The sequence below is a fragment of the Bidens hawaiensis genome, unplaced genomic scaffold (assembly GCF_021521415.1).
Source record: "Bidens hawaiensis isolate Kalapana, Puna unplaced genomic scaffold, B.hawaiensis_p1.1 tig00010467_1, whole genome shotgun sequence".
Taxonomy (NCBI): domain Eukaryota; kingdom Viridiplantae; phylum Streptophyta; class Magnoliopsida; order Asterales; family Asteraceae; genus Bidens; species Bidens hawaiensis.
This window is the reverse complement of record NW_027491799.1, coordinates 340,459-362,651: the sequence shown is the minus strand read 5'-3', so window position 1 is coordinate 362,651 and position 22,193 is coordinate 340,459. Positions and strand designations below refer to the sequence as shown.

Below are 22,193 nucleotides of genomic sequence, written 5' to 3'. Positions count from 1 at the left end.
TGACAAAATGGAAAGTTTTAAGTTATTGAGTACCTGCAATCTAGAAAATGCATCCTGCAACACGACAACCTAATTTGCAACATGTAAAGTTGCAGATATCAGTGTCTGAATATCTAAGATCAAATTTAATTAACAAATATTATGTTTATGATCAGTTGACTTTGACTTTAGGTCAAATGCACCGTAAAAACTCCACAACATTTAACTAATGAAACCTGACCTTTTCTCATAGTTAGACTCCAGTATCTACTAAACACAGCCCTGATGTCTTACAATAAGAAACCAATTTTTAAAACCGACAAAAATAGCGAACATACATACTATTCCCAAAAGCTCATATATTTTGTGGAATGGGCTGCAGCAATCTATTTCCAATTTCTGTTTAGTCTACTTTTGGTCAAAATACTTACAAACATCACCACAGTAAATTATTACTCAAGCTCAACTATATCCATACAGATCCTAATAATATAATTTAATAATCTAACTTCCTAATTTCGTAGACTCAAAAATCTATTATGCGTACATTCTGTTTAAAATAATTTGACTATTACAACTCAATCATGAAACCTTTGCAACATCTATTGTACCAACTAGCCACAAACATATATAAATATGTACATGCTGCTGTGTGTCTATTATATATAATGTACTATTAAACAATGAAAAAAACAAAAAAGTGGCTACAAGATGGTATTAAAAGAAAGAAAGAAACTCTATCCTCTTCAGCTTGACATGAAGATAATTTTTAACAATAATAGAAAATATTATATCCAAGATGCAGACTTAACATGCACTTAATTTAGAAAAAAGATATCTAATCCAATTATCTTTTTAAAAAGATTATGGAAATTATAAACGACCTTGATTTTAGCTCATAGCTTCCCAGTCTTGCTTTAACTTTCATGTTATGTTTAATTTATTTTGTTTTGTTAGGTTGCAGCATTGACTGCTATTTGCTACAGTTAGCAGCCACCTACAATAAGGCAAGTTGCTTACTTTCACTTTTTTATTAGCTAGCATGTTCAGTTTCTCCTTTTTTAGTCACTTCTGCAGCCAAAAAAAGTCGAATTTTTAAGTTTTACAACTTGGTCGTTTGATCCCGAGCATCTTGTACCTGTTTCTAATCAACATAAGCACAGCTCAAATAGTTGAACTCATAGTTAAAGCCCCAACTTCTACCTTAATAGTGATCCAACTAATTTCCCACGTATATTAACTACTTCGCCAACAAACGAGTCAAGGTACATTCAACTTCTCAAAATCATACACTAACAGGTCATAATGTATGCAACTTCTAAACTCATACAATCATATCAAAATATATTCAGAGTAACATCAAACAATAGCTGCATAACTGACGTGATATATCAACATTTATAGTTTTATATCAGCATGCTAAACTTGCCATTTTACAGTAAACTGCACCGGCATTTTACACATTAAAGTGATATATTTAGCTGCAAAATAGCAGAAAACTACAGCAGAAAAGTTAGCGCATTAAATCAACATTCGTAGCTTCGAACTCACACACTAAACCTGCCATTTGGACAGCAAACCACAGCAGCAGTTTAACACTTAAATTAATATTTTTAACTGCAAAACAACATACAAAACATTCAGTTTGGACAGCAAACGACAACAGCAAAATAAACGTGTTAGATCAACATTAATAGCGTCAATTAACACACTAAACATGCTGTTTGGGCAGCAAATCGTCGATTTATTATTTGTGTATTTATATTTTGAGATTTTCAGATAATCTGATATAAAGATACTGAGTTTTTCTGTGCAGAAAGTAGCAACTGCAGCAGGGTTTTGTTGACTTTTTGATGGTCAAATTTGATACTGAAGCTAAATGACACATGTGCTGACCTTGTGGACATATACGAACCGCACCCGTTTCACCTCATGCTCACTCTCACCATGCTCAAGTCACCCTCATCCCTTTATTGTTGAAAGTTAAAGTAAGAGAGTTTATGTTGAGAGAAAAGACGAGAGATCTCGGTAGGGAAATGGATGTGATCAACCAACAGAATGAAGCGGGTGGCATGTCGTTTTGCTTACGCAAGAGATCCGAAAGTCACTTGATCGACATACCAACAATAACACAACATAACTATATAGGCTATTTTGTTTTTGCACCTAAACATTGTTTTGTACACTGTGTTTTATCTGAGGTTGATATAACCCATTTTAATTGTATGTTGCAGTTAGGAAAAGACTGAGATAAACCTTGTCTAATCATATGTTTGTACACCAATGCATCTGTTCGTGTTTGTTCACTTAAAATCTAAATGAACGGTTCATGAACATAAACAAACATAAATGCACATATATGAATAGAGGCCACAAGATCGATTAAATGAACAACAACACGTAAGTAACAACAATTATAATGAACGAATCTTGTATTATTGATTTGTAATTGAAACGAATGATTACAATGGTGGTGGCCGGAGGTATGTATACCCTTGCCGGCAGTCACATCCGAACCGGTGTGTCGTTTCACAAAGGACACCACGTTCCGGTATAAGTTACAATATTTACAAATTAATACACTAACTACTACTAATTACACTTCATACCTAACTACACTAACAGAGCATTCTAACGGAGTTTATCTGTTCTATAATAAAATAACAAAACTTTAACGAGATAGATGATTAACCAACAATGAATAAACATAAACGAACATAAATGAACTATATTAAATATCACTCTCAACTTCCTTTGGGATTTGAGCACTGGCGGATCTTTATTCGGGCCGAACCGGGCCATGGCCCCATCATGTTTTTCGCTCGTTAGTGTCTTTTTTTGGAAAAAATCAAGAAAATATATATATATGTATTGAGTCTGGCCCAGCCAAGTTATTTGAGTCCGGCCCATCCATATTATTTGAGTCCGGGCTATGCTTGAATTTTTATAAATGTAAAGTTTGTTTAAAGCCGAAGATCATAAATCGTTTACGAAATAAACGTAAAGATAAAGAAAGAAAGGCTAAGAAATAAAACTCCATAAGACTAACCCCAAACCCAAATAAACTTTACAAAAAAACTAAACTTTAAGCCCAAAATTCAACCCTAGCATATGGTTGATGTTTGAACACAACAACAAATGGAGGTTCCATTGTGCGATGGCCGTTGTGTGAATTACTGGCTTATGAGGTTTGACACAGAAGTCAAAACAGAAGCTGAGAAGCAAGCAAGTGAATTGATGAAATCGTTTGGATGTGAAATCGATTGATTGATTGGGTACTGTCGCTGTCTGTTGAGGCCTGAGGTTCAGAACTGACTTGTGTGGGGGGTGAAATCGATTAATCGAAACAGTCAACAGAAGCAAGTAGAGACCAGGTTCGGTAATCCGCATTTCACCTTTTTGTATTTCTTTCAATTTGGTATGTTAGGGTTTGGAATTATTGTTTGACCCGACCCATACCGAATTGCCGACCCCGATCCTTATAAGTTATAAGTAGGGAAAAAAATATTTGATTGTCGTGACTTTTGACCCATCCATACTAAATGCTTAAGATCCGCCACTGGATTTGAGGTCTCATACCCGAAAAGTACTAATCTGGTTACCAGACGGGCATGTTTCAAGTTTACACATCGGCATGCTCGGATTCTTTTATCCAAAAATACCAAAGGATACTAAAATAGTGATACGTGCAAACAATTAATTTGTTTAATTATCTATTTGGAGTCTTATGTTTGTTTTGCATGTGCCAACACCATTAACTAGTCATTTTTTACAAAGTTTTTCCAATTACAGTCCAAAACCAACACAAATTCTCAAAATAGTCAAATTAATCCGTCGGACGACAGAATTTTAATATTGTGAAATTTTTGGACCTTTAAAATTGCGCCACGTGTCAACATATTAATCGATCCGACCGAAGTCTTCATCTTCTACCTCTCAAACCCAAAACCTCCATAACCAACCTCAATCTCCATATTTCTAATTTCTCCACAAAATCAAGCAAATCAATAATGCGAATCACTTCGTTTATAGGAGATTACTCTAGAACTCAAAATCCGAAACCCGAGAATTGAAAAATCTAGGGTTCGTCAGACAAACTAAACTGTCGGATCCGACGGAAGCATGAACCGTCAGATTCGACTATTCATTAATATGTCGGTTTGTTTCATTAATCCGTCGGACAAAATGGAAAACCGTCGGATCCGACGGAATAGTATGCTTCATGGCGCGTCCTGATAAACGGTTTCCGTCGGATCAACGGATTAGTTTGGTTATTTTTGGAATTTATTTTGGTTTTAGGATAAAACCGGAAAAAATGGGTAAAAAATGGCTAGTTTGGGAATTTAACCTTATTTAAATTTTGTTAGAGCATTCTCATCCCACCCTCTATCCTTAAATAAAAAATTACACTAAAACTCATTACATTTTCTTTCTCCATTTCAATTATACAGAAAAATCACTACTTTTTCTAAAATATAAAAACTCTTCACTCATAACACCCTGAATCACTCTCAAAATTATAAAAACACCCCTACAAAATAAGGGGTTGGATGAGAATGCTCTTATGGGTCAGTATGTCATTATGTGTTAGTATGGGGATTAATAATGTAATCCATCACAATCGAAGTTTTATATAATTTACTATAAAACGATTACAATAAAGTGGCAGGCAAACGGGCAACAAGCTGCGCCGCAACCCCCTTTTGAACAGCAAAGCCAATCCTGCTAAAAACGAAGCTTTGGGACCTAGAAGCTGAAGAGGTTCCGTGTACGACACGCTGAACCCTACTCAAAAATTTCACAGCCTTCGGAGCTAGAAAACCAAATGTATCAAAGGCAAATGGTAGAAAGACATGTTGATTATCTAAACAAGCTTTCTCGTGTTTAACAACTTTGCCTGATTCAGCCTTCAACGCAGCCTGACCCACAACAAACCCACGGTCCCTGAGCCCAACAAGAGGAGACACTCCTTTCCCCCCTGCCCACCCGAACACAAGAATATCAGCTGGTCGTAAAGTAGACATCCCTTCAATAGGATCCGTGAAAAAGTTAACAGGACCTCCTTTTTAGTAGGGACCGTGGGTTTGTTGTGGGTCAGGCTGCGTTGAAGGCTGAATCAGGCAAAGTTGTTAAACACGAGAAAGCTTGTTTAGATAATCAACATGTCTTTCTACCATTTGCCTTTGATACATTTGGTTTTCTAGCTCCGAAGGCTGTGAAATTTTTGAGTAGGGTTCAGCGTGTCGTACACGGAACCTCTTCAGCTTCTAGGTCCCAAAGCTTCGTTTTTAGCAGGATTGGCTTTGCTGTTCAAAAGGGGGTTGCGGCGCAGCTTGTTGCCCGTTTGCCTGCCACTTTATTGTAATCGTCTTAAATCCCTGACTGTTTAAGAACATCAAACAGAACCAGATAATGTCTCCTTATTTGGAATGAATAATGATCATCGTATCATCAGCGGATATATAGTTTCTTCTTCCCTAAGTTCTTTCTAACCCTAACAAATATTATATATATATAAACTATATAATTACGGCCGGCTACCTATTGTTGTTCCTCTTCAATTGGTAAGAAACACAAAACCGAAGTTGATCCAATGGAGGAAAAACGTAAGAGAGAAGTTGAAGAAAACGACGGACGGATTAATATCAAAATCGAGGTTGTGAAGGAAAGACCCGACAGGTCGTTGCCTATAATCGGGTACTTTCCATCCGGGTACGACCCGGATAGGCAGGCTGAAGAACCTAGTGTTAAGATTTTAAGAGACGCGAAGCGGAAAAATAGAGTGAAAGTGGTAGTGAAGCCTAGCGAGTCTTCTCCGGTGACGTTTGTGGGTACTAATTATTCCGGTGAGGGGGCGGTTCCTCAGATTATTCTCTCGGGGTGCTTAATAAGAAGAAGGGGCCGCTCAAAATTGTTCCCGTTGAAGGCAACAAGGTATTATCGTAACTAGGCGTTTAAACGAACGGAATGCCGTGTTCATTTATTTAACTTTAACCAAACACGAACGAATGCAAACGAAGAAACTTATAATAATATAATGAACAAATATGAATGACTATACTTGACCAAACACAAACGAACACGATGAACAAAAAATAATCAAGTAAATATATGTGTTTGTGTATGTGTGTGTGTTTGTATATATAATTTTATTGAGCCTCTTTTTTGTTTATGTTTATATAATAAGACTAGTTATGTATTTATTAAACTTTAAATAAACTAACAAAACGAGCTTTTCATGTTTGTTCGTTTAATTAAATTTGAAATCCATACACATTATTTCATGTAATTAATGCAACCTTTTGTGTTGAGTCTAGGTTTTTAGATTGGAACCAAGATTTGGGGATTATGACACTGTTACAGATGATGCTTTTGGAAAGGTGGAAGATGAACCTATAGTGGAAGATAATAAACCAAATTTCAACTTTTCAACTAAGAAGGCCGAACAATCGGTAAGCAACTTCTTATATAAAGCATGATATTGGCTTGTTTTAGTAATATTGGTTGTTAAGATTATCAAATTTCTTGCTTTCATGAAAAAAAGTTGCAATCTTTGACATGTTATTCATCAATGCTGCTATATTTTTATCAAAATTAGTAACAATATTGACATAATCTTTATCTTTATAATGTTTGTGATAGGGGTGTGCAACTATGCAAGGGTAGGTTTTGGGCTCAAGCTTAAAAGAAAACCAAAATTTCGTTTTCTGAGTTTTTGAAAAACGTTTTGTTTTCAGTTTCTGTTTTGGAATTTAAGATATTGGGCTTGAAATTTTTTTGGCTCAATATATCAAATCTTTTATTTATATAAATATAAACAAATTGTAATTGCGCGTGTAACGAACCAAATGAATAGAATAGGGGCGTGGGCGTGTTCGTGTTTCGTCGGGTTTAAGTTTAACCGAACACGAACAAGTTTTTTTTGTTTATGTTAGTTTATTAAGAAAATGTGAGTGCTTGTATTCGTTCATGTTAGTTTAGGGCTGGAAATGAACGGAACGATCACGAACAGGGCAGGGGCGTGCTCGTGTTTGGTGGGCTTAACTTTATCGGAACACGAACAGGTTCTTTTTGTTAATGTTAGTTTGTTAAGAAAATGTGCGTGTTTCATGTTAAGGCCTAAATCATTTTGTTAATTAATAAATAACTGATTGTTATATATATGGACTAAAATATTTAGCCTACCCAATATATTAGATTCTTAAAAAAATACTTCAAATTCAAAGAAAAATAAGCGGAAGTTTGTATTTAAAAGCATAAAACCAAACCAGGTAATTTTGTCTGGGTTCGGTTATTTCTTCTGTTTTCTCAGTTACAGAGTAGTTTTTTCGGTTTCATGCTTACCCTAGTAATTTTGTGATATCAATTACTGCATGTGTCATTGTTATGTATCTAAAATGATAATTTTGATACAACAGGCTAAGAAACAAAAGGCTTTACATGCATACAATGGTCCTGAGGCCGAGGAAGATTTGAACAGCAAGATGGCTGATGCAGTGGTTAACATAAGCGCTCTAGAAGCTTGTGCACAAGCTAGTAGTGTTGGGCGGAATATTCCGCCTCATGATGAATCAGCAACTGGACTTCGGGAGGCTTATCCACTAGATAAGATCATTCCAAAGGGAGAATGGGCATACCTTACAGATATCGTTGAGCTTTTACAACAAGGCAACGATATAAAGGCTGAAGGGTACCCTTTATTTGTTTGTAGCAGAATTCATAAGATCGAGGAGGTCCAGGTATAAAGTTCACTCAGTGTTCATATTTTGCTCGATTAATTCTCTAAAATTTGTTTTCACCCCTTACTTTTTAAGCTGATTGAAAGCCTCTCTTTTTGCATGGTTAATTCGTTTAACTTGATTAAAAAGACTTATTTTCTGTCAACTTTTTATGTTGATATTAATCATATATAGAAAACAAAGTTAAGGACTTGATTGTGCAACATGATAAAATTAAGTTCATAATTTTTTGTACTTTTTTCCTTTTAATAAGTCGAACCAGTTGACCTGCTTATCATTAATACAGTTTTCTTTGTTAATAATATGGTAGGATGATGAAAAGAAAATGAGTCTTGCTCGCAAATTCTCGTACATCAATCATCTTATAAAGTTCAAGGATAATAAGGATAAGAAGAGCAAGGATGGACGTTCGTCAGAAGAACATTATAAGCTGCCAAACATATTATCTCAGAAGTTTAATGACATGTTTGCCAACACCGAATCAAGATGGCTGGCTGGTGACAAAAAGGACCTTCTTATCAGATATGTTTTGGTGCTTACTTTGTTTGTTGATGACTTCAAAACAGACTTCACACATATTGCTAAAGATATGAGGATGACTACTGGTGCATTGAGGACTCATTTCGAGTATTTGGGCTGCAAAATTGTTAAAGAACATAATATGATGTTGGCCAAACTTTCTGCCCCGCTTGACTTCTCAAAAGCTGACAAGAGGCACAGAAGACGGACATGAGCTTATCATTCCGGTTGCGAGGTTTTGTTGCTGAAAATGGTGATGGCAGAAGGATAGGTTTTTGAGTTTTTTTTTTTTGGATATTTATGAATATCAATTATGTAATTCAGTTTTGAAACTTTTGAGGTTGACAAAGTGGTTGTTTTGAAACTATTTAAATTACAATGTTGGAGCAGATCTTGATTGGGTTTGTTATTTTTGTTTAATTTTATTTGCTGACTACAGATTTATCTGTTGTACCTACTGTTTAGGATGCTGTTCACGAGTCGAGCCAGAGTGGTTTCGAGCTCGGGCATGAAATTAAACGAGGCAAGTTAGCTAGGGTCTAGCTCGATTTTGAAGTTAAACGAGCTTAATATCGAGCCAACGAGCCGAGCCATGACCTGGCCGAGCCTGGGTTGATTTTGGCTCGGTTACAAAATGATCCAAATCAGCTCAGAATGTTTAAAATCAACTTTTTATAGCTAACTTTATTCGAGCTTTTATCAAGCGAGCCACGAGCCCGAGTTTCAAGCCTAGAGCTTTTTGAACAGCCCTAGACTTTAAGTTAAGTAGCAGTGTTAAGTGGCGAGACGCCGAGACATGCTTTAGTCTATATGTATACATCAATCCATAACCATAAACAGTAGAGTCAAGTGACTTACATCATTAAAACCTTATAAATCCAGTCTTATTAAACAAAATGTGCCAAGTTAAGTAAACAAAGAAATACACATCATTTTTTTTCATTTTTTGTAATTTTACAGAAACTATATTAAATATTAAACGATGGGTGAACATAAAACTATCCAGGTTTTGCTTTCAACTTCCTTTGGGATTTGAGGTCCACCACAATCACAGAAATATCGTCTTTACTTCCTTTTTGCATAGCAAGCATTGTAAGATAATCAGCTGCTGCTTGCGCCGCTAAATCGGGCCCACCGACCACCCTTTCAACAGGCAATCCGCCGTACTTTTTGTGCCAGATTAATATCCTTCTTTTAGCGACTTCACATGCTTCCTGATTTGATATCACGTCCCATAAACCGTCACTAGCTAAAATAAGACACTCGTCGTCTCTAGCTCGAGGAGTAAATGTTACTTCTGGTTCTGGTATTATCGAAGGCTTTAAATACCCGTCACCTGAGAATAACATCAACTCAAGAGATTTTAGAAAAAAGAAAGATTATATATACAAGATTCCGTCGATACTGTTTTTAAGGGTATTTTAGACGTTTCACTATAATTTCTAATTCAGCATAAAAAATTAACCAGCTTTAATACAATTTCTAATTCAGAAGTCACCAAATATGATTGCACTATTATGTAAGATTTAAAAAAAAAAAAAAAAAAAACCTTAGATCTATCAGAAAGATTAGCAACTTTGCGGGTTTTTATAAGACACTTAAAATCTGAAGATTTTTATAATTTTATTAAGAACTTTTAGTTTGGGAAAAAAGATTGCTACCTTTATTCTCTTTTGACATAAGTTAACTTTTATTTGCTATTAATTTTAAAATAAACTCACCAATAGACCTAGACATTGCAAGAACACCAAAAACTCGATGCCCGTTCCATTGTATAACCTTGCCACCCGCTGCCTCAATCCTTGCATACTCATCTTCTCGATTCGGCTAATTAAAATAATCAGAAACAAACGGACGGTGTGTTACATAAACAACAATTAAGTGTTAACGAATCATATAACAAAAACAAAACAAAACAAAAAAAGATTTTACTTTATGATCACTTGACAAAGCAATGGCTTCTTTCCCACGATATAGAACAGCTCTTGAATCACCACAGTTTGCAACAATAATATGTGATGAACAGATCAATGCCACCACAGCAGTGGACCCTACGGTTTCTGGGGCTACAGGTTCAGAAATTGTATCAGACCCGTTAATGATGCTGCTCGTTTTCCCTCCAACTTCATCATCAACCTTCTTAAAGCAATTTGTGAATGTTTTCTCCCATTGAACTTGTACCGTCTCATTTGTGGTTCCTTTGATCAGTTCCTGTTTCATAACCTTGATTTCCTCCTCTAAAGCAGTATGAACACGGTCACGACAGTAATTGGCAACCTACAAACAAGATATGATCTGATCTTAGATATCGGACCTAAAATGTAACCTAAAAATGACATAGATGTGATTCGAAAGATTTAAAAAAATAGATTACAGAGTTTATGCAGACCGACCAACAAAAAGTTTTATGCATTTTTTGGAAATACATATGATTTAACAAGTATACTATTACAAAAAATGCTAGCTTTTTCAATAAAGCAATTTTATAAGGTTTTTACGCATTTAAATACATGTAGAAATCACATCAGACATCTAAATGTGTTACAAATCATGAAACCGCTACTATGTAATCAACTAAGATAACGAAAACTTACCTGGCAGCCTCCATGACCATCATATACTCCAAAGAAATGAGCGGTTAGATCAGTCAAATTTGTATTTATCCCATTTATCACACGATCCCCAACCAGCATTTTAACAGGAATTTTCATAAATGCAGGAACACTTGAAACCGCATCTTCCATTTCTGCCCTTCTACCACAAACCGAATGAGACCCATAAAGTGGCACATATTCTAACTCAAAAACACTCCTCACGGTTTTACTATGATTCTTATCCGCAACAACCACCACAGACGCTTTTAGCCCGATCGCACTCTCGATTGTTTCTTTCCCCAAACCTATTACTTCTACTTGACCCTTATCTATATCCGTGATCGCAATCGTTATCGGTAAACTAATTTCCTTCGAAATATTTTCTTGAATCATAACATCATCATTAACCAACCCGTCACTTCCGATTTCTTGAATAATACTTAGATCATTACTTGATCCATCAAGAAACACGGGAACATGATCCGATAGCAACTTTGTCGCGCCCGTTAGTAGCGCGATTTTCGTTAGTGTCACCTCTTCTATCAAACCCATTAATTCCTTAAATATTTTGTATTTAAACTTTAAAGCAAGATCAAGACTTAAATATGGCGGTTCGGCTGATCTAAGGTCCAAGCTTGAAGCTTTATCAGTAACAAAAATATCCTACAGTTGACCAATCCAAAAGGTCAACAGATCTGAAGCCATAGTAATCTGATCTGATTAACCCTAAATCCTAATTAATTATATTTAACATCTATCTACACAATATCAAGATTCTTCAATTAAATAACAAAAACAAGAACCCTAAATCCTAAATCAATCAAGGAAGATCAAAAGAAACAAACCCATGAAAGATCACATAAAACCCATATAAAAGATCCAACCTTTATTCAAGATTTCACACATGGAAGCTGGGTTTGATGGATCTGAAGAAACCCAACTGAGATTTGTCAAGATAATTTAGGTTTTCGTTTCATGGGTGTATAACAAGAAGCAAATTTGGGGTGGGGGGGGGGGGGTCAAGAAACAACTATCTGCAAGATTTGAGCTTTATTAAACCTTTGATTGATTGCAACTTGGAAGCAGAGATCAGAACAAGTATGCAACTTGGTTATTGATTGGATAATGAAAAGGGGTTAAAGATTGAGTGCTTCTTGAGCTGATGTTTATTTGGTTGTTTTGTTTTGTTTTGTTTATTTGGGACGTGTATGGAAGAGATAATACGAGAAAGTTCCTCGGGAATGATTTTGGTGAGAGTAACTTTATATTATTATTTGTTAAGATGAATCTTTTAAACGGTCTGCTGTCTAAATTCATTATGTTGGGAATACTCTTTCATCAGGAAAAACCCTTAGTATGTTAAGGTCAACGCTTGAATGCTCGTCCAAAAGCACGACTGTGATGTGAGATAAAACTCATTTAATTTAAGGATCATCTACTCACTTAGTCTCTTATCATCCCTTGATGCCGCGGAAACTAAGTAAGAAGAACAAGAATCGAAACCGTAACAGGTGAGGAATTTTTTATATATATTTTTTATTTTATAGCGATATATATGAGGTGTCTTTTTAATATAATAAAATAATAATGAAACTTCAATCAGTGCATGTTGTTGTTTTGTTGATAAGAATAAAGAAGATGGATTTGTATTTACTTTCTCAACAACAATTATTATTACTCTTGAGTTGACAAATAAAGAATATTTAAAGGGTCTTTCCAATTGATTAAATGGTTTTGATGAAAAACAATGCCTGGGAGTCCATTTACCCATGCTTGGGGCCGAGTCTGTATGTTATTAATTAATTGGTTTTTTGTTAATAGTCAAAATCAAATTTTGGTCAATATTTTTGTGTGGAAGTATATGAAATGGAGGCTTATTAAATACATAAAGTGAAGGTATAGAACATGAAACACATTAAATTAAAGCTTTCTATATGTGAAAATATGAATAGTTCAGTTAGGTTAATTTCGGTTAAATGAGGGTAAAAAAAACGATAACTGATTTTCGACTAGTTTGGTTTTTGATTTATCAGCTTTCAGTTAATTTTGGTCCCAATTTCGTCAAATTTTTATCCGATTTCAATTGAAAGTTTGGTTATTGTTCATCCTTACCAAGTGATCAAACCATAGTAAACTTCATGTTTAATCAACAGAAATATAAAAGCTAAACTTTAATTACAACGTGCAATCATAATGTTAAATACTTTGATGTGATAATATTAAGGTTAGCAGCCGGTCAGTCAACTTCTCATGCAAGACTAGCATTTTATTTAAACTACAAAACTATCCAGCAAGATGAACTAGAAATAAATGAAACCAAAACATTATATAGGTTTGTTTTATTTTGGTTACATGCAAGTGCAAGAATCGACTCAAGAATTATCTCATGCGCAATAGATGTTAGCTCTATACAAGTCCAAAACTGAGTTCAAGACTCAACAACCCGACAACCCTCATTTTTTCATATTTTGAAACAAAAGATTTCATCATGTGATCAACGAAAAGCCAGTTGGTAAACAACACATGGAAATGATAAGTAAGCATTATTATTACACACCATCAATAACACGGTGATCACAACTCATTGTGACACACATGTATGATGCAAACTTAAATTATTCAGCTATTGAACCGGGTCTAACCTCTTCTCAACTGCATGGAATTTATTTAAGTATAGAAATATATAGTATTGCAAACATGATTTGAAAATGAGCTTAATAGTTAATATCTATCTACTAAGCATATCCAATTTCTAGTATGCCCGACCTGGGGTGGATTTACGATGGCACGGAACTGCTTCAAGAACTTGACAGCCTCCCCCCCCTCCCCCCCCCCCCCCCCCTTTTTTTCTTATTTTGAAAAAAAAAATCATCATGTGATCAACCAAAAGCTACTGGGTTCTATATGTAGCCTTTGAATACCTTTAGCCATTCTGCACCAATAGCACATACTAGCCCAAAAATCCCTTATTAGCAGCCTTAACATGATCAATAACAGCAGTAATTGTTCATAACAAGCTATCAAGCAATGACGATAGCAATACTAAAGCCTGAGTCTCATTACCAAACTTTATTTCCACATATGACAATCTGGACATTAATTGAGTTTAAGTTATTAATGCCAGAAGTAATTGAGTTTCCCTCGTTCATCCTTGTCATGATCATGAAAAGCTCCCTCATCAAGAACACCTTATAGATGCGGATGGCAAGGGACAAGAACAAAATCATACCACGAGTAGTGATTTCATGCACGATGTTAAAAGCAACTCCCTCATCAATGCCCATGTAATAGCTTCACAAGCCTTCTTGTCCTTAGAGTTCCAAGTATCTTCATCAGCTTTATTCATATTATCCCGCTTCTTTTCCTAAACCACATCTAAGTCCTTTTGACCGAGCAATGCATCCATTTGCATCTTCCACCAAACAAAATTTGTACTACTAAACTTCTCAATATGAACCTTCCCGTCTTCAACCATCTCAAACAGCATAACATAAAACATGTCGTAACAGTGAACAGACACTGTAGTGGCACAGGCCTAAACTTGGTGAATGCTCTATTGAATATTGTCAGGGTAACTTTGCAAAACGGTCTAAAACCCAAATGTTGATTCACACACAAAAAAAAGTAGCCCCAAACTCGTTTTGCTATAGTAGTCAAAACTCCGAACTCAAGAACAAAATGAAATGAAACGAAATTCCAATACCCTAAGTCGTTAATCCGGTCGAATCCAAGAGCCCTTACACCAAAAAAATCTAACCAGTCAAACAAACCTTATCAATCAAACTTTTGTTGCTCCTTGTTTTGATCGGATTAAGCAAATTGATTGAACAAAACTAAAAATAACACTCATCGTAATTTTTTCTTTGAAAAAAATGAAAAAAAGGACCTGCTTCCTTTGGAAGGATATAACTTTTTTCCTTAGGTTAATCGTAAGCCCAAAAAAAAAGAGAGGAAAACTACTTCATTTTTGTGTCCTTTACGCAAAGTGTGACAAACACCAACGGCTACAAGGGTTATCACAACCCTAGCCGATGTCAGTCTTCGATCATTAAACGAGATCAAACAATTTGCAAATCGTCTCAGTACGAACCCACCGTGTGTTCAACGAGCATTCGACTCTGATACCACTTGTTAGAAATCAAGTGGCGTAGTGTAACCAACACACTTGCACAAAGGAATTAACAAGAAGAAATGAAACCGAAAAAAAAAAGCAATAAACAAGACACGAGATTTTATATGGTTCGGACAAGACGACCTGCATCCACAGGGTGCAACTAGGTATTATTTATTAAACACAACAAAAAATTACAATACATGACTATGATATATATAGTAAGCAATTAGGTTACATGACTTAGGGCCAAGAAAACATCAAATGGCCTTCCATAATTAAACGGGCTGCCCATAGTTGTTTTCTAAATGTGAACCAAAAAACTCGGCCCAAAGATCTTCCCAAGCCTAATACATAGTTGATAGTTACATGAATTCTAGTTACAGTATTGCGAACACCATATCATAACATAACCCATAACCCTATCCACCATGGTATACCGGATCCCCCACTTTTTGTATAGACTTTTGAATATTTAATTGGAATATTGTATTTGAGTAGTGGTAAATTTTTGTTTAGTTCCTTTATTCTATAATTTTTTACACGATAACGACTCTTTCTCAACAGTTTAATGACTCGCCACTCATCAAGATTTCTGTCACACATCATTAAGGTGGGATGGAAGTCGTTAAAGGGCGGTGACGGTATAGGGCTACTTTGGGTGTGTGTGTGTGGGGGGGGGGGGGGGGGCTAGGCTCATTTCTAACCAATAAATTCTCACTTTTTCACAAATTTAATAGAAATGTTCAATAAGATTTTAGTTAATCAGATAAAGGAGGAATCAAAAGGTATACATTCTTATGAAAAATTGGGGGATGTTAGGAGCTCGATGGGGCGAGTTGGTGTGTAAGGCCCCGACACCGGTAGCCCTACTTTAGCGTTGGATTTACTCATAAACGCAGTTCTAAATATCAGAGTTAATTAAAACATTCGCGGAATATAAAAACTTTCATAACAAAACACGTCTTGTCTTAAAACATCATTTTGTCTTTCAAAATTAACGAACATTAACTTAAACGTCTTGAGTCTTCCGATGCCAGCCTCTTATTCAGTGCCACGTGTCTCCTCAAGCGAGCTGCCTCATCCTACTCACCTGCGTGCATACTAAAAGTCAGCTACGCTGAGTGAGTTCTAGTTAATCGGACGCCACACAATACATACACATACATACATATCTGAAGATACATATCCATACTTAACCAATTACCCTTCTGTTCTACATACATACTTACTACCATACGTACATACATATCTACAATCACTAACCTCAGTCTACCGAGAGTACGTTCATAGTCCGCCGTCTATACCTGTACTCAAGGTCGTGAACACGTAAAAGGTCCGCCGTCCTTACCTCTGTTCACCATTCATGGTACGTACAAGGTCCGCGATCCTTCCCTATACCATCATACATCCACAACACGTACAAGGTCCACGATCCTTCCCTATGTTGCAACCTAATTCATAGCACGTACGAGGTCCGCAGTCCTCCCCCATGCTAAAGCACGTATAAGGTCCACAGTCCTTTCCTGTGCTGACACCTACCTATATTACGTATAAGGTCCGCAGTCCTTATCTAGGTTACGTATAAGGTCCGCCGTCCTTATCTACGTTGGCGTCTATCTTCTATAACACGTATAAGGCCTACCGTCTCTATCTACGTTTATATCTATCATCTACATCACGTATAAGGCTCGCAGTCCTTAACTACGCCATCACCATCCGAGTCTATGTCCAACAGAAGCTAGAGGGATTTGCCATCCTAACTTACTATGTCGAACGTAGAACTCACATACCATTCGTGTACCTGTATACACATACTTCACATATACAATAATTACATTATAGCATAAAAACATTCTAGGCGTTCTTTACATCCTTCATTTAACAACCATACCCCTTGTCGTTACGTGCAATATCCGAAGATCGTTCACGCCCCGACAAGTATTCATTTGTAATATTCATACATCTTCGATATATAATATTCGTACCTTTATTTTTAACCTGACAGTACGCGCAATATCCGAAGATCGTTCGCGTGCCGACAAGCAATCATTCATATCCATCACATATATCACATATAGCATACACTTATCACTTAGGATAAATGTATTAACAACACATCGAGTATGCACACAGCCCCGAAAACATAACAAGGAATGGGGCTAGAAACTCACCTGAACTCTGCTTCTTCCTCTGATAGTTGTAAATCCCTTCTTTAACTGAGCTCGGCTGACTGTATAAGTTACACGTATCAATACTCGCCTGATCTAATCTGGTGGCCTAGTATTAGCTTACTTTTACTTATCGTTTTAATCTATTCTCTAATCGAACTTGACTTTAGGCGAAGTTAAACCTTAGGCGAACTTAGCTTTAGGCGAAGTTAAACCTTAGGCGAACTTGGCTTTAGGCGAAGTTGTCATCAGGCGAACTTGGCTTTAGGCGAAGTTGTCATCAGGCGAACTTGGCTTTAGGCGAAGTTGTCATCAGGCGAACTTAGCTTGCAGGCGAAGTTGTCTTCTGCAGCTACTGTTCGTTCTTAAATCCCTTAATCACCTTCGTTTCTTAACCAAATAACTCGATTTAGGTACCCACGGGATCGTCTGACCAGCGCCTACAAACCCCAACCATCAATTCGACCTAACATCGATGTTTAAAGGGTGCGATTTAGGCATATAGGTTACGGGTTCTTTTTATCAATCGATTAACCCATCAAATCATAACCATTTTCAGTAAGATTAGCTTTGTTGGATTCGTTTTTACCATACAAACTCAGATCTATCATTTCTCAAATCAACCCGAACCTACACGAACGATTTCTAACTATAAACGTACCTTGAACGAGTCGAACTACGAACACGGTTAAGCCTTGATGTTGTTTTGGTCCGTCACAACATTCCAGCACCAACAAGCTCGGGTTTTCGCCTTCGGATCTTGGTTCGGGTCGTGTGTGTATGGAATATGTGAGAATGAGGATTAAAGGGTGATTAATGGTATTTATATTTAGGGATCATGGGCTTAAGCCCATGGACTCTCCTTCCTTCTTTCATAACCCAAGTCCATAACCCATATTCATTACCCAACACTAGCCCGACCCATACCAACTCCTACTCTATTTATTTATTTCCCGATAACCCGAGTAAACTTTCCCTCTATTATTAAGTAATATAATTAATATCATTTTGGAAATTTCGGGATGTTACAAGTCTTCCCTCCTTAAAGAGGTTTCGTCCCCGAAACCTAACTTATTCCCTATAAAAGGAAAACTTCTTATATTTACACACTTTATTGAATCGTCTTTGCTTTCTGAGTTATCCTTCTTACTCCTGACTTGTAGTCATCGAATGGTGGTCAAGTGTTTTAGCTATTTAAGGTAGCTCGTCCATGAGACCCTCGATGTACCAAGACTCATCTCATCCTTCCAAGGCTTCGATTAGTACTTTTAACACTATTGTCTAAAACAACCTTTCATCATAGCATAATAATCATTCATAACCAAACTCAATATATTACACGTCACTGATAAACATAAGTTTTAAACCTTAACACAAAACAAGTCCTTAAGCAAAAGTAACTTAATAAAACCATTGCATGAGCAATTATTCCTTCATCAAGTGTTCCTCTCTGCAGTTTCCCCAAGTCTTTACCCTTTCACACCTCCCGCCCCTGATTCCTTGCAATCCCTAGCCATGTGGTCAGCTTTTCCGCATTTGAAGCACTTTGGACGATCAGGGCATTCTCGAGAATAATGCCCACTCTTTCCACACCGATAGCACCTGTCTGTCCCAGTCCTGCATTCTCCCCAGTGCACTCGCCCACACGTCTTACATGCATCCTTGTTCCCAACCTTGGCCTTCCTCTCATCAGTTGTTGTCACCATCTCGCCAGACCGCTTAGCAGAGGTAGCCCATTTCTTCTCCTTCTTTTCCTCCACCACCACTGTAACACCCCGACCAAAGGCGGATTATACATCGGGGCGCCACATATTGTTTCATTACTCGTGACACTATTGGGTGTCAATATTTAATAAATACATTCATTCGCGCACGCGCAAAGTAAACAAGATAACATAAAACATCATAAATCAATATATTATAAATCATAATATTCGAACAGCAAAAACTTGTCTTGATACATTTTAATCTAGGTCCAAAATAAAGAAAACTTCCTACGTGTCCACAAGCTCCAAAACAGCTACTGCAAACCTGAACATGTGTTAAAATAAACGTCAAACACTTGCGTGTTGGTGAGAAATCAAGTTTAATACAATACATAGATAACAATAAATCTGCGCGCAACACGTGTATGTCTGGTGTTTAACAAGGGTGCAATCAGATTGTGATCAAGCCTAAATAGATCATAGCTCATAGTTCATAGTTCAATCCGTGCTCCCAATTGAGCACAAAAACGAGAAAACATCTGTGCAAGTGTAAACAAAGAAAACCGTAAACGATAGGTCTCCCGTGTTCATCTAATGGATCCATGAAAACTGCGGAATAGGCCGAACAAAGCGGTTAATGATACACACATACAAATAACAGCCAAGTAAACGTCCTCAACACATGGGATACTGCGCGACTAAAGTTCATAAACAAGTTTAAGACTCTAAGTTTGTACGAACACATGAACATCCCAAAACAGTAAAAATAAAAAGGGATTAGGTACGAGATTACTCACTTGATAAACGATGCGGTGTAAGATAAAGCAAGAACCAACTTTAAACAAGCACAGGTTAACCTATAATTAAGATTATTGTTTTAATGATTTGTTTTAAGTCTTGATTATAAGTTAGCATAATTAATGAGTAAATTATTATATATAATATATATATTACCGGAAAAGCAGGGCAGAACAGGGAGGAAGACGGAGGCAGAGAGGAGGCGGCAGAGAGAGCAAGGAGCAAGAGAACAGGAGAGATTAAGTGTTTGTGTGTGTAGTGTTATGAAAATATTATTATTATTTATAGAGAAACCCTAGGAGACATAAATCCAGAAAAAGGGGAAAAGATTCCAAGACAAACAGAACAAGACAAAACAAAAGATAACAAAAGATATCAAAAGATATGGCAGCTGCAGGGGGCAAGATAAAGCTGACAGGGAACAGTAAAAAAGGCATGGGCGGTTCAGAAAAAGGTACTGGTCAAGCATGGCAAAAGCAGATCTCAAAAGATTATGTCAGTCACTTTATCTGCCAACCAATGGGGTTGGTGCGCATGCTGCGCCGAAAGTAACTTTTCAGACATAAAGCAGATTAGGTTAACAGCTCAAAAGATAAGACAACACAAAAGCAAACGGCTAGATTAAACAGAAGAAAACTCAAAGGGTTTAGCGCGAGAAGGCTAAGGCGCGCCGCGGGAAGAATCACATTTCTTAGCGCGCCGCGGGAGGAACTATAATTCCTCGCGCGCCGCGGGAAGAACTAAAATTCTTCGCGCGTCGAGGGATGAACTACGATCCTTAGCGCGCTGCGAGAACTACAAATCCTTAGCGCGTCGCGGGAAGAACTACAAATCCTTAGCGCGTCGCGGGAAGAACTACCGTTCTTCGCGCGCTGCGAGAAGAATTACAATTCTTAGCGCGCTGCGAGAAGAGTTCGTCTCGCGTATCGCTGGAACAGATGGTCTTCACGCAGGCTTCCTTGTAAGGAGTCTGGCGCGTGGAGCTGCGTAGACAACCTTAGGCGGGAAGGAACAAAGGACAAGCAAAGAGTTAGAAGAAAAAGAGGGAAACAAGGCGTAAGGGCGGGACGGCGACAAGAGGGAAAAGAAGGCGGAAAGAGAGAAGGAAGAGGGACGGGACGGCGGAAAGAAAGAGAGAGAAAGAGGCGGGAAGGAAAATACATTATTATTAAAAGTAAAATATAAGTATAAATATTAAATCATAAAAGGAGATCGGGTCAGAGAAACGGGTACCTGGGTCGGGTCGGATCAGGGCAGATGCCACAGTCTCCCCTACTTTAAGAAATTTCGTCCCGAAATTTATCTCGAAGTAGGTTGCGCAGAGAACAGGTGCGGGTACTTGATCTTCATTTGATCTTCCCTTTCCCATGTAAACTCGGCTCCGCGCTTGGACTCCCAGCGAACTTTAACAATAGGGATACGACTGCGCTTGGTTTGCTTAACCTCGCGATCCATAATCTCAACAGGCTTCTCAACGAAATGCATAGTTTCATCAACTTGAACTTCATCAAGTGGAATGTGAAGGTTCTCGTCAGCTAAACACTTCTTGAGATTGGATACATGGAACGTTGGATGCACATTACTGAGAGCGGGTGGCAGGTCAAGTCTGTAGGCAACTTTTCCTACACGCGCGAGAATCTTAAATGGTCCAACATATCGAGGAGCAAGCTTACCTTTCTTCCCAAAGCGGACGACACCTTTCCAAGGCGACACTTTGAGGAGAACAAGATCATCAACTTGAAATTCGAGAGGCTTTCGCCTGCGATCTGCGTAACTCTTCTGTCGGCTTCGGGCAGTCAGCAGATGATCACGGATCTTGGCGATTTTATCGGTTGTCTCTTGAACAAGTTCGGGTCCTGTGATTTGAGTTTCACCCACTTCGCTCCAACAGATCGGGGAGCGGCACTTACGACCGTAAAGTGCTTCAAATGGGGCCATACCAATACTGGAATGATAGCTGTTATTATAAGAGAACTCGATCAAAGGCAGGTGTGAATCCCAATTACCTCCAAAATCAAGAACACAAGATCGGAGCATATCCTCAAGAGTTTGAATAGTTCGCTCAGACTGACCGTCAGTCTGAGGATGATATGCCGTACTCATGTCCAAGCGAGTTCCTAGCGCAGATTGGAGAGATTTCCAAAAGCGAGATATAAAACGGCCATCGCGATCGGATATGATGCTCAAAGGAGTACCATGGCGGCAGACGATTTCCTTGACATAAAGCTGCGCGAGGTGCTCAACACGGTAGTTTTCACGAATGGGCAGAAAGTGAGCAGACTTAGTCAAACGATCCACTATTACCCAAATGCTATCATGTTTGCTTGCTGTCAAAGGTAACTTGGTAATAAAGTCCATCGCTACACATTCCCATTTCCACGTAGGAATTTCAGGTTGTTCGAGCAAACCAGATGGGCGTTGGTGTTCAGCTTTTACTTTAGAACAAGTCAGGCATTTAGCTACGAACACAGCAATATCCTTTTTCATACCGGGCCACCAATAAGTAATGCGCAAATCCTTGTACATCTTATCAGCGCCAGGATGAATAGAATACCGAGATTTGTGCGCTTCACACA

General features: G+C 37.5%; 2 protein-coding genes and 1 pseudogene across 3 annotated transcripts in view; 2 read left to right on the top strand and 1 right to left on the bottom strand.

Moving 5' to 3' along the window:
* Nucleotides 1-22,193, top strand: part of LOC143535355 (leucine--tRNA ligase, cytoplasmic-like) — a 129,453-nt gene that overhangs the window by 36,392 nt on the left and 70,868 nt on the right. The gene's annotated exons all lie outside the window — the stretch shown is intronic.
* Nucleotides 5,573-8,451, top strand: LOC143535378 (DNA-directed RNA polymerase I subunit rpa49-like; annotated as a pseudogene). Its single transcript, XR_013135706.1, has 4 exons — nucleotides 5,573-5,913; nucleotides 6,297-6,431; nucleotides 7,398-7,718; nucleotides 8,029-8,451. The product of XR_013135706.1 is annotated as a DNA-directed RNA polymerase I subunit rpa49-like (transcript).
* On the bottom strand, nucleotides 9,102-11,395 carry LOC143535354 (protein phosphatase 2C 7-like). The gene is made up of 4 exons (XM_077029632.1): nucleotides 10,832-11,395; nucleotides 10,170-10,514; nucleotides 9,959-10,064; nucleotides 9,102-9,573 (listed from the first exon to the last, which is right to left on the bottom strand). Exons 1-4 carry the CDS (start codon nucleotides 11,381-11,383, stop codon nucleotides 9,236-9,238), a joined length of 1,341 nt encoding a protein of 446 aa, XP_076885747.1. The 5' UTR covers nucleotides 11,384-11,395; the 3' UTR covers nucleotides 9,102-9,235.